Genomic DNA, 13399 nt, shown 5'->3' with positions numbered 1-13399 from the left:
GGAATGACATTCAAACTACACGGAGTCAGTTCATATTTCCTAGTAAACTAAACACTAAGTAGGACAAGGAGGATCCTTAGCTTTTCCTACACAGACCAAGATTTAAAACAAAATGTGAAATCAATTAACTCTTGAGAGTCTCTTGGACTTCAAGGAGATCGAACCAGTCAATCCCAAAGGAAGTCAGTTCTGCATATTCATTGGAAGGACTGGTGCTGAAGCTGAAACTCCAATACTTTGGCCACCTGATGTGAAGAACTGACTCACTGGAAAAGACCCTGATGGGGGAAAGATTGAAGGCAGGAGGAGAGGGGATGACAGCAGATAAAATGGGTAGATGGCATCACCAATGCGATGGACATGAATTTGAGCAATTTCTGGGAGCTGGTGAAGGACAGGGAAGCCTGGCATGCTGCAGTCCATGGGGTCACAAAGAGTTGGACATGACTGAGTGACTGTATTGAACTGAAGTGTGAAATTAATATAATATTGGAAATCAATTATACTTAAAAAATTAGGATCCAAAATAAAAATTTTAATATATATAAAAAGAATAGAACTAAACTTATTTTACTAACAGAAAAGTATGAGCAAAGAGAAGTCCTGGTTTGGTGGCTTGAATATTTATCTTCATGAATAATGTTAGGAGATACGTAGTAATAATAATACACAGTATTATATAGTATATACTTGTATAATACAATATATTATATTCTGGTATTATACAATACCATATATTATTATTATTATTATTAAATAGCCACTCCTTTCTCCAAGGGATCTTCCCAACCCAGGGATTGAACACATTTCCTGCATTGCAGGCCAATTCTTTACCATCTGAGTCACCAGGGAAGTCCACATTATACAATACCATTTATTATTATTATTATTAAATCCTCATAACAAACCTATAAAATATGTACTATTATACCCATTATTCAGAGGAGGAAACTCAAACACAGAGATGTTAAGTAACTGGCTGGGGGTCACAATACAAAGACAGGAATTAAACCACATGGTTTGGCTCTGTAATCTGTGCATTTAACCTCCACATGTTATCACCTCTCAATCTAAATGCTGGTAGGTGATATAAGGCAAATCATCTTAGACACATTTCTTGGTAGGCTGTGTTCAGTGGTGTATCAAAGATAAGGACCCAGCTCATAGGAAGATGCTGAAGGAAAGCTGGACACCGAGGTGGCTGTAAACTAGAGGTTAGGATACGCACAGGTAGGTCAGGACAGAAAGTGAAAGTGAAGTCACTCAGTTGTATCTGACTCTTTGTGACCCCACGGACTGTTGCCTGCCAGGTGCTTCTATCCATGGGATTGTCCAGGCAAGAATACTGGAGTGAGTTGCCATTTCCTTCTCCAAAGGATCTTCCCGACCCAGGGCTTGAACCTGGGTCTCCCGCATTGCAAGGAGACTCTTTACCGTCTGAGCTACCAGGAAAAGCTCAGGTCAGAGCAACAGGCAAAACCACCAAAACGCAGGCAGCACAGGCCACCCTCCAGAGTCTGCCCCAGGCAGAAAGGTTATTCCCCACTTCCCCAGAGGCAGAAGTCAATAACAGCTTTATTCTGCCAGTCAGAGCTTAGCCGGAAGGGACAAAGGCCACCAGCCTGCAGCAATGTTCTCTACGCTCAGACCTAACAAGTGTGCAACCCAGTCAGGAATACAGCAAACACAACTACCCTAACAGCATCTCCTAGCCCAGTCCTCTTCAAGAGGTTCAGGTTTCCTTGTTGAAAACATTCTACTCCCAATGCCTTTCCAAAGCTTAAAGAGAAAGCACATGAATGAAGCTTAAGGGGTGGTGTAAGGAACAAGCCAGAGTGGCAGAGTACGTGCAAAGAAATCTCTCAGCACCACTTCCGGGCAAAGGCACTGACTGTGCAGCCTCCCAGATGTTTTCCTTTTGAGAGTCAGGTAGCATTATTATTTTCTTACTGAACAAGTATTAAGAAAGCTAAACTTTTCCTTGGTTTATAACTGGCATTCTAGGTGGAATAGCAATGCCCCCCGAGTCCACACTGAACAGAAAACTGGGGAGAGAGGAAGAGTAGGAAAGGCACTTTGCAGTGTATTATAGTTGTAAACTGTCTTAATTACCTTAAAAAAATTTTTTTTCCAGAATGGGGGAAGAGGCATACAAGAATAAAGGCTAAATGAGAAGGATGCAAAAATCTGAGGTAAAGAGGACTCAGAAGTCATAAACATAAAGACAAACTGAAAGTTAAAGACATAGTCATAGCCAGAAGGAAGGAAAATGAAAGTCAGTGTGTTAAGTCATAAATATTGATGAATACAAGTTGAGTCCATATACGCTCTGACCCGTTTTGTAGATGTAAAGCGCTCCACTTCCAGAACTTGAACTTTTATTGGGCAGCCGGAGAGATACGTCTGTATATTAGGCTCCTTAAATCCTTGAGTCTTATAAACAGCAGAGAAAGGGATATACACTAAAAAATAAAAAAGTAAATAAAATTGTCATAAGAATACAATGATACTAGCATCACTTGCCTGTTACAGGCATCTTTTTTAAGAATCATAATGTGCTACAAGAAGAAAACAGCTAGTGAAACTCAGCTCAGTGCTGTGACATCAGCAAGGATAATCAATCACTTGCTCGTTATTTCAAATCTGTGTTCTGCCAAGAAACCATGATAAACTTTCTACTCACTCAGATCATCAGTCTTTACCTTCCTGTGTCCTGGGATCGCTGGGAGACACATCGCAGTCCACCTCCTCTCCCTCAAAGTGGAGCTCTCGCGTATCCAGATTTTCTATCAAATTACTCATGTCAGCAGCGATTTTCTGCAGTGCAGAGGTATTTACTCTTGGCTCATTTTTCAGTGACATGTTGGCTTGAGACAGGGTAAAAGCAAAGGGGCTGGGAAAGAAGAAAAGAGTTACCAGACTTACTATTGTGGTCAAATTTTAAAAGAGAATGAAATAATGCTGTTTGCAGCGACATGGATGGACCTAGAGATTGTCATACTGAGTGAAGTAAGTCAGACAGAAAAAGGCAAATATCATATGATATTCCTTATATGTGGAATCTAAAAAAAATGGCACAAATGAACATATTTACAAAACAGAAATACAGCCACAGATACAGAAAAACTTATTGTTACCAAGGGAGAAAGGGGACAGGGAGGGATAAATTGGGAGATTGGGATTGACATATACACACTACGATACATAAAATAGATAAATAATGACGATCTATGGTATAGCACAGGGAACTCTACTCAATACTCTGTAATGACCTATATGGGGACTGAATCTGAAAATAAGAGTGGATATATGTATATGTATAACTGATTCACTTTGCTATACAGCAAAAACTAACACATCATTGTAAATCAACTATACTCCAATAGAAATTTATTTAAAACAAACAAACAAAAAAACCCTAAGCCCTATTCTAGTATTTGAATCCAGGCTTACATATAGCATATGGAAACAAGTCCACTAGCTCTATGTAAGCCCCAATTACCTCAAACAACCTTTAAATTTATTTTCCAGTTTAACATTTAAAGTATTCCTAGCTTGTAATTTAAATTGGAGTGAGATACTTAATTGTATACCAAGTAAGTAAGCAAGCAAGAAAAAGAAACACCACATTGAATAAGTGCCAGTATTATCTTTCATCCAATTTTATTAAATGTGGTTAGTAAGGAGAGACTCAAGATAGATGGATTTGGAAATCGTTTTCTCAGTGAAAAGGAATTGATTCTTGACTCTAACAAAAACATGAAAGAATATCATCAAAATAACTAACTTTAAATATTTTCTACAGAAAATTTAGGGTATTTTACAATAATTTCAATATACAGATTTTAAAAGTATTTTTATGTAGTATAACCTTTCTATCAATACATTTCCCCTATAGGTGATAGAGGGCTTCTAGGGTGGCTCAGACAGTAAAGAATTTGCCTGCAATGCAGGAGACCCAGGTTTGATCCCTGGGTCAGGAAGATCCCCTGGAGAAAAGAATGGCAATCCACTCCACTATTCTTGCCTGGAGAATTTCATGGACAGAGGAGCCTCGAGGTCTACAGTCCATGGAGTCACAAAGAGTCATCCCAAGCAGAGTGTCTTCTATTTTTTTGAGATATGAGGTTTGGCCCTGACTTTACATGAGTTGGAGAAGGCAATGGCACCCCACTCCAGTACTCTTGCCTGGAAAATCCCATGGACGGAGGAGCCTGGTAGGCTGCAGTCCATGGAGTTGCTAGGAGTCGGACACGACTGAGCAACTTCACTTTCACTTTTCACTTTCATGCATTGGAGAAGGAAATGGCAACCCACTCCAGTGTTCTTGCCTGGAGAATCCCAGGGACGGGGGAGCCTGGTGGGCTGCCGTCTCTGGGGTCGCACAGAGTTGGACACAACTGAAGCGACTTAGCAGCAGCAGCAGCAGTTACGTGAGTTACAGTGATATACGTGTCCTGGAAGGTAACCAATTAGTGTACCTTTTCTGAAAGATACCAGAAATGCAAGAATTACACTTCTCTCTTTTTAAGAAAACTGGTTCTATTTCATTCTGACATTTAATAACACAGGTCGTTGCACATCAGTACCTAGGGAAGAAGAGTTCATAGAGATTTTATTTTTCATTTAAAATACTGAGATTTCAGCTGTGAGTGCTGTTGTTGGAGTTGGGTGAAAAATCCATATTGGTTGTAATAAATCTCTCCAGACCAGACTCAAAAATAGGAGGGCTTCCATACCAGTAACTCCTCCACATATGTGCATTTATTACTGCAAATCACAAACATTTACTGAGTATCCACCACTTACTCATCGTGACATGGAGTGAATATGTAAAGATGAATAAGACTGGTCACCACCTACTCACTGTGAGATGGAGTGAGTGAATATGTAAAGATGAACAAGGCTGGTTCCTGGGAGGAAGGAGTTTCCAAAGCAGATGAGAGAAATAAGTTACATGGCCTCAAATCCATCCCTGGCCTCCCCCACAGTCTTGGCCTTCCTGAGAATGGCATGTGCTAAGTGGAAGACACTTAGGTGGATTCTCTCCTTCAGGAGCTATCAAGAAGTGTGGGGTGGGGAGCAGAGGAAGGCTTTGTGAAAAATGCTAAGATAGAGTCTTGGGCAGACTAGGGGAGCCCTTACTGTTACTCAGCAAGTCTCTAAAGCCTATACTATGTTTGGTAGAAAGAGAAATTGTATAAAAATACAAAGAAAGGGGTAGAGGAGGGAGGTTCTGATTTGACCAGATAAACAGACTCAATATGTCTAAGTCTGCTCCTCCATGTTGGCTGTAAGAAGCCTGGAGCCCACTAGTGGCTCACTGCTAGCAAAATTCAGGACTATCTTTGCCTCTATCACTTCCCTTCAACTTTCCCACTTCTAATTCATGTTACAATAATAGTTGATGTATACTGATTACTTACCATCACCTGGCTTGGTGATAATCTTTTATATACCTTATCATATTTATCATCAATAATAAATCTATGAAGGTCTGTTATTTCCACTTTGAAGAGGACAAGGGTTTGTCATTCTTTCTTTATTGACAAGGAAATATGGAGAAGCATGGAGAGATTGCATAATTTGATGATTACTTAGGACAATCTGTCCAAGGTCATATAACCAGTAAGAGATGGAGAAGGAATTTGAAACCAGGTCTCTCTGACCCAAAAGCTGATGTTCTTAACCATAGTCTTTATCTTTTGTATATTTTTTTGTAGATGCGTAAGTGCCCCTAAAATAGATGGAAGTTTTAGTAAAATCAGTGCCCTTGAGCAAGTCCCTTTAGAAGCTGACTCAAATGTAAAGAAAAATAAATGAATTCCTCTTGCATCCTTCAGCCATTTAAATTCAGGACCTTGGTTTCCTTCTCTATAAATTAAAGAGGTTGAGCCATTTCATCTCCAGGATTCCTTTAACAATAAAACCTTAAGTGTAAATAAAAGATGCTATAAATTGTTCAGTCTCCCTTATAATGTAATCCATTTAACCCTTCTCCCATTCCAAGAAATTAACTGAAGTAGTTTTTCATATGAATATGAGAAGTCAGTGCCTCTGGTCATAATTAAAACATTTAATTCCTTCCCTCTCAATTCAACAGGCGCCTATTAAATGCCAACAATGAGCCAGGGTTTGCTTTATTTAAAATACAAGGTAATGAAAAACTTAAGAGGAAATGAAACAAGGAAAAACAAGTAAGAAATTACATCATATCATTGCTACTTGTGAATCTGTCAAGACTTTAGGTATTTTCCATTGATTAAACAGTCTAATGGGTAACTTAGTTAACTTTCTCAGCACAGCAAAGGAAAATAAGGGTTGCTTCAAATGACTTTCCTTTTGGACAGTGTTAATATTAAAAGAATAAATGTTAATGTTAAAATGTTAATGTGTTAATGCTGTTAAAAATGCATGTTGAATTTAAGATACACAGAGAATAATTTACACATTGCAAGCTAATTGGGATAAATAGTACAGAGTTACTGGATCAGTCTAACAAAACATATCATGTTTCAGGTAAGGAAGAAAAACGGATATAAATCTGTGAAAAGTTTAAGAGTGAGAAAAGAAACAGAAAGGAGTCCTCTTACCTTTTATCCTCAAGTATTTACTATGCCCGCAGCACCATTTTAGCACAGTTATGTTATTTAGTACCCACAATGATCCTACCTGGTACTTATGATTAGCCTGAATAATTTGCATTCAAAATTTTGATTATTTAGTTAAATAATCTATCTAACCTTATTTCAGTCGTGTCAGTGTTGAATTTATAAAACAGATTTTTTCTGGCTCTGAAATCTTATGGACTTAGTTATAGAAGTTTGTAATTATTAATTTTATTTTATGGGCTTGAATGTCTATAAATTAGTCACTTATATAAGCTGAACTTCTGTAACAATAGATACTTTCTGCTTGAATCACCACCCCTCTAAGGGATCCCATTAGCTCCACTGTCCTTACAATTTTGGAAACATAACCTGATACTCTCCTCGACTTCATCTTATTCTTTATTTTTATGGTTTGTAATATTTTACAAGGTTCCATGGAAATGCAGCTGACCCAAAGGCTTTGTAGGTTTGTTCAGGCTTTTTTGAAGATCTCACCATTTAATACTGGAAAAAGAACCAAACTATCTGTCCATCACTGCCTTCACTTGAGTGCATGGCTGCTTTGTGTTGAGTTTTTGTCCAACAATTGTACTGCTGGTTTTATTCTTTAATATCAAGCTGCAAGGCCACTGACACTCCTATGCTGTCAAATCATAATTTATTATCCCATATTTTCTTTCATCTGAAATAATCTATAATGGTGGGTGAGCAGTTGTTATAGTTATAGCCTATTTTAACCAGCAACAGGATAAAGCCTTCAATGTGTACACTTGAGATAATGTAATTTATTTTGTTACCTCCTTATAAACATACTGCAAGATCATTATCTCTTTTGGTACCAAGTAGAGATGGAGCCCTTAGAGTGATAACAGCAGCTGTGTTTTATTTCTATTTGCGTCTGTATCCGGGAAGTAAATGGTTTTGCTTTTTTTTTTTCTGGTTTTAAATACTAGAATTAAACATCTTTGCAGGGAACATTTAATTATAATTACCTACACTTATCTAATGGTGAAATCAGAGAAATTTAGAGTTTTCTGATCTTTAATTTTCAACATGATCAGGAAGCAGAACATCAAAGAGAACAGATATTTTCCTTACCAGATTCGTGCATAAATATTGCCTTAGCTAAACTACAAGAATAATAATATTAACTACAACTATTAATGTTAAAATAAATATTAACATTAGCTAATATTGGCTGAATATGTACTACATGCCAGGCACTATACAAAAAGATGAATTGTATGCCCTCGGTGACTCCTCACAACAACCTTAGGAACCGAGTCCCATTGTCACTCCCATTTTTAAGATGAGAAATGGGCAGCTTGTCCAGGGGCACCTGGCTGGAAGTGATAGAGTTGGACTTGAACTTGCTTGGTCTGACTCCAAAGTCTAGCTCCTTAACCAGCCAGAAGTGGAACTGGGGAATGGCAGGATGGATGGACACTTGTACTCCTTACTTTGCACACTCTTAGAATAAAACAATGAAAAAAGGCATAGTAATAATAAAAATAAATCTCAACTTCTGTTTTGTGAAGATGATGGTGATTTACTTCCTGCTTCTCTTTCTAATTTAGAAAGTTGTCCCCATTTTTTTTTTCAATATGTGATGTTTGCTTACCAAGGAAAATAAATGCAGTGGATTTCTAAATCAAAAATCACAACAGATGAATATGAAGTGAATTATAATTAGATCATTTAAAACCAAATGGAGTCATGGGAATTTCTTGTTTTCCCATTTTTCATTTTGATAAAATTAATTGATAGGTCCCCATTGATTGGGAAGGTCCATAATCTGGAGAAGGAAATGGCAACCCACTCCAGTGTTCTTGCCTGGAGAATCCCAGGGACGAGGGAGCCTGGTGGGCTGCCGTCTATGGGGTCGCACAGAGTTGGACATGACTGAAGTGACTTAGCAGCAGCATAACCTCCCCAAACATATTATACAGCAAAGATCTGTACAAAATAATTTGATGCTCCCTGAAATGCAAAAATCATAAATGTGTTTTCAAGTACTAAACTCAATCTCTGGTGACACAGTAAGCCTTGGATAAAATTTTTTTGAGTTTAGCTGACTTTGAATAAACTAAATGGTATTATCATATTTTACATTCCAATTTATATACTTTGAGAAAATAACATCGGAAAAAAACCCCAACTCAATGTTTACTTAGATCTTTGAATTTTTTTGAGAACATCGGTTACACAAATATCACTGGAGGGTTTTTTGAACCTTGAACAGATAATTAAATGTCAGTGGTGTAGGGAATAGGTCAGATGACCTAAATTCAGTCTTCCCTTATTATCAGTGTAATCTGGGCAACTAACAGCCTCCATGGGTTCTCCTCTGTAAAATGCAAACAGGACAGACTTGCTATTACTTACATGGTCCCCAGAGATGGAAGTTTATTTCCCAAACACTATCCTCCTTTTGAGCTTCATATCTACTCTGGTCTTGAAGCCTCCAGAGCCCAGAAGTTTCCCATTTATTCATCCTTCTTTCTTGGTTTCATACTAAGAGTTTTCATTTTGATGAAATTAATTGGCAGATCCATACTACATAATCCCCCCCGCCAAACATTTTACACAGCAAGGATTTGTACAAAATGATTTGATGCTCCCTGCAATGCAAAAATCATAAATGTGTTTTCAAGTACTAAACTCAAACTCCAGTGACATCATAGTAAGCCTTGGATAAATATCTGGCCTAACACTGACTGCTTTTCTCCCTTGAGGTATCAAGATTGGAGACAATGATGCCAAAACATCTCACTCCCTGTGTCCACAGAACAGAAATTGGAAACCACGTTCTCTTTTCTTTTTCCCTAGCTAAAAACAAAAATGAATCTACAATTACAAAAGCAAGTTTTAGCAGGAAAATAATTTCTCAGTTCCCATAATTTTTCCCTAAATCCTTTGACCTCTTTGATGGCCTCTGTTCTCTGCCTCAGGCTTTCTCAGTCATTTCTTTTGACACGTTCTAGGATTAAATATTACCCTCTTTGCAGTGATATCAGCTTTTTTCTAGTTCATTTCTGTCATATCTTTGAGTTTAAATAGATATTTCATTTCCAGAGCCAAATACAAGTGTTAAGAGAAACCAATGTCTATTTCAAATATGAGTGAATAGGAAAATATTATCAGTCATGTATTGAGCACCTATTCTGAGCCAAGGGCTTCCCTGGTGGCTCAGTGGTAAAGAACCAATCTGTGAATGCCAAAGACACAGGTTTCAGCCCTAGGTTGGGAAGATCCCCTGGGGAAGGAAAAGACAACCCACACTAGTAATTTTGCCTGGGAAATCCCATGCACAGAAGATTCTGGTGGGCTACAGTCCATGGGGTCACAAAAGAGTGGGATACGACTTAGTGCCTAAATAACAACAACTCTAAGCCACGCACTAAAGGCACATTACATGAATCACTTATCCTCAAAAAATCTCATTTAGAATCAAAGACATGGAGCTATAACAGCTTACTGAGGGTGCACGATGTGAATGGTGGGGGTGGCCCCTGGCCTCTGCCTCTAGCTCACTAGAGATGCCCATCACCACCACTCTTACCTCTTCTCCTAATGCCACCAGTCATCTTGACTTCCTCCTGGCTAAGGGCAGGGCTTCCACACAGCCTCCATGGTGCAACCCCGCAGGACTTATCACAGCTCCAGCATTCTGGCTCCACCCACCACTGGCTAGACTGACAGAAGGCCTGCTTCATTCTGAGGCTTCTGAGGAGGCACAGTACCAGGGGCTGGAACCTGGCTTCCTCGGAATTTGTGCATGTGTGCTGGGGGAGGCAGGGAGAGGGGGCAAAGGGGCAATGGGGGACCAAGCCACAGAGTCTGTGAGAATGGAAGATGTACTCCACTCCCCTCTCCTCGCCTGACTGTGCTGAGCACACTGCTACTGAACAGCCAACGTGGAAACTCTCCTATGCGACCAAACCACTGGCCAACTTTCGTGAAGCTGTGGCCAGCCAAGGAATGTACCACCTTTGACACTTGGCTGCCTCTCTTCTCTTTCCCTCTCTCTCTTGCTGCTCTCGGATTCTATTATCCAGGAAACTTGGCTTCAGATAGTGTTAGAACCAGTATGAACCACTGAACCATCTCCTCTCTTGCAGAAATTCATTTTACACTGAAGTTAAAAGTAACAATAAAAAGTAAACTCGAATGGTGCTTACCATGTGCCAGGCAGTGATACAGGCGTTTTGCATGCACTAATTCAATCTACCCTCACAACAGCCCTATGGAGACGGTTCTATTCTAATATCCTTTTATATAGACAAGGAAACTGAGGACACAGACAGCTTAAGTGACTTGCTCAGGGTCACACAGCAATCTGATGGGAGTCAGCTGCCTGGTTTGCTCTGACTTTGCCTTACTAACCTGGACTTTAGTACTTAGTTTCCTCATGTAAAAACTGAAATTAACAAGCAACTCTCTATATCTAGGACTTTACAGCAAGTACATTATTATAAGGAAAACTCCTCTTTCAGCACCACTAAATGTCAGAGAAAAGAACACATTCTAAGGAACCCCAACCAGGAAATTAAAACCTAGCCCAAATGCAAAGGGTATTCAGGTGATGATTCTGAGCCAATATCTAAATAAGATTTGTTCCTGCCTCTATAAGTCACAATGTACATATCAACGTTTGTATTGAAGAGAAAACGTAAGAGGGGCCCTCCTGACTCCAAAGATTGTTAATAAGCTTACTAGATATGATGAGTGAGAGACTTGGTACAGCCAATAAACTGACTTAAATCCAGTAAGGATCCCAAAGGAAACATTCTTGTTTATAAAAAGAAAGGTAACTAACATTGCTATAAACTGTGGTCAGACTTCTAAAAATAATATCCTTCAATGTTAAATGAATACTCAAGTTTTTATGGTCAAGAATAGAATATGCAAGCATTGTGATGGGTCTTCAGGAGAGGAAGCTAACTGCACATAAATTTATAGAAACATACTCCATTCTGGCTGATAAATTATGTTAAATGATATTAACATAAACATTTTTCTTACAAAGGGAGATTAAGAACACCAATGATTCGGTGAGTGAGCAACAGATGAACAAGATAAACATTTTTCCACGGTAGAGTTAATCTCTATTAAAATCACTTTAAGACAAAATTTCTTTCACTGGCTCAGAACAGTAAACATTTTTTTTTTTAATGAGCACAATGTTGTTTTTGATGATACATACTGACCAAAAAACTATAGATATTAACTCAAGAGTTTTCATATAATCATTCATTCTATTTTTGTTGCTTCTTTTTCTTAAAACTGTTCTGTGTATCTTATGATGGCAGTGCTGTTTAACTGAAGAAACTATGTTCTCACATATAGACTTGATCATTAAAATTCTGTCCAGCTGTCTAAAAGGCTACGATTCCTTTTTTTCACTTCCCTCCAAAGAATTGGCAAACAACCTCCATTAGTGTGAGTCAGCACGGAAAGCATTTTCACTGATAACCCATGAATTTCACCCATGAAAAGAATGAAGTTGGCGAACACACATGTATAAACTCCTCTAGACATTCTACAGCACTAACGAGCTCTCAAACTTTTGTCTTGACCAGTGGTAAACACAGCAAAATCTCAATTCTTTAATCTTCTATATACTTACAAAAATATTTGTTGAGACAGCAGAGTACCTTGGAAAGTATGTGATTTTTGAGTCAAATAGCTTGAATTCTAATTCTCCTTAGGCTGAAAAACAAGGTATTTATGTCTCTTTGAAGTTTCCATTGCCTAGTGTGTAAAGGGGAGATAATACTACTAAAGTAAGGAATTACAAGAATTAAATGATGTGAGTAGCTCAGAGCTCAGGCCATAGTAAATGCTGAAACAATGTTAGTTCCTTCTATGCCCTTAGGTATTCTAAGAGCTACAAGTCTTCTGTCCAAACTCCATATATCAATTCTTGAACTCAGTTCCCTCATTAGTAAAGGAATTAGCAGCTAGAGTTGTATTCTGGGAATGGTCTGTTTGCCACTAAGAACAACATAGAAAGTACTTCAATTGTCTGAAAACAAAATGGATTAAGCTAATGCAGGTGCCCATTTCCCACTACAAACATGGAACTGCTGAATAAATTGATCAATTTTTAAAAATACTTAGTCAAGGATAAAAACAGAGGCAGCAGCACCAAAAACAATAATGAGAAAAAGCTTCCAGTTTCCAAAGGTGAAGAAATAAAGTCAGATGGGTATCCTGGAACTGAGGCTGAAAAGGCCCAAAGGGTTTTGATCATAGATAAAGGGTCTGAGATAACTTTTCTGTCTCCGTGTGACTGTAAGGAGACATGATCCTAGGACTATGGGAGGCAGGGACCTAGAAGTGAGACTCCTACAAAAATGCAGAGCCTCAAAGAGCTGCACAATCTGTTTAAATGAGACTAGAAGAAGCATACCCAGCAGTTCTGAAAAGGAACCGCATGAAACTGTGGAAACTACAAAATAAGAAATTTCATATAAAAGTCATTCAGGATCACAACTTCTAGCTTCTAGTAATACAGGTGTAGCTCTATTAGGTCAGCCATCCCACAGAAGATGATTCTAAATTCTGGACAAAACGTAAAACATAAGTGACTAAAAAACAACTGAAAGCAAGCAGAAACTGGAAAGGGATCAACACAGGGAAGAAACCGAAGGCACTATTTTTGTCCCAGGACACACCTAATTCACGCCAAGTGGGATGACTAAAACTCAGACAGAAGATCCATAATTGTACTGGCTCAAGAACCAGGAAACAGTTTTAATGGCAATTACAACAGTTTAAAAGTA

General features: G+C 38.5%; 1 protein-coding gene across 8 annotated transcripts in view; it reads right to left on the bottom strand.

Annotated features, from left to right (window-relative positions):
* The window catches only part of PLD1 (phospholipase D1), a 273608-nt gene that overhangs the window by 177890 nt on the left and 82319 nt on the right, over positions 1-13399 (bottom strand). For 7 of the 8 annotated variants that reach the window (XM_070373231.1, XM_070373235.1, XM_070373213.1 and 4 more), the window contains exons 2-3: positions 2703-2893; positions 2335-2462 (exon numbers count right to left, since the gene is read on the bottom strand). In XM_070373231.1, the coding sequence (XP_070229332.1) occupies positions 2335-2462; positions 2703-2862 (288 nt within the window). In that variant the 5' untranslated portion in view covers positions 2863-2893. Of the gene's footprint in view, positions 1-2334; positions 2463-2683; positions 2894-13399 lie in introns of those variants that run through there. The other variant, XM_070373195.1, reaches the window with a different exon arrangement.

This window comes from Bos mutus, chromosome 1 (genome assembly GCF_027580195.1).
Source record: "Bos mutus isolate GX-2022 chromosome 1, NWIPB_WYAK_1.1, whole genome shotgun sequence".
NCBI lineage: Eukaryota > Metazoa > Chordata > Mammalia > Artiodactyla > Bovidae > Bos > Bos mutus.
This window is presented reverse-complemented; position numbering and strand designations above follow the sequence as displayed.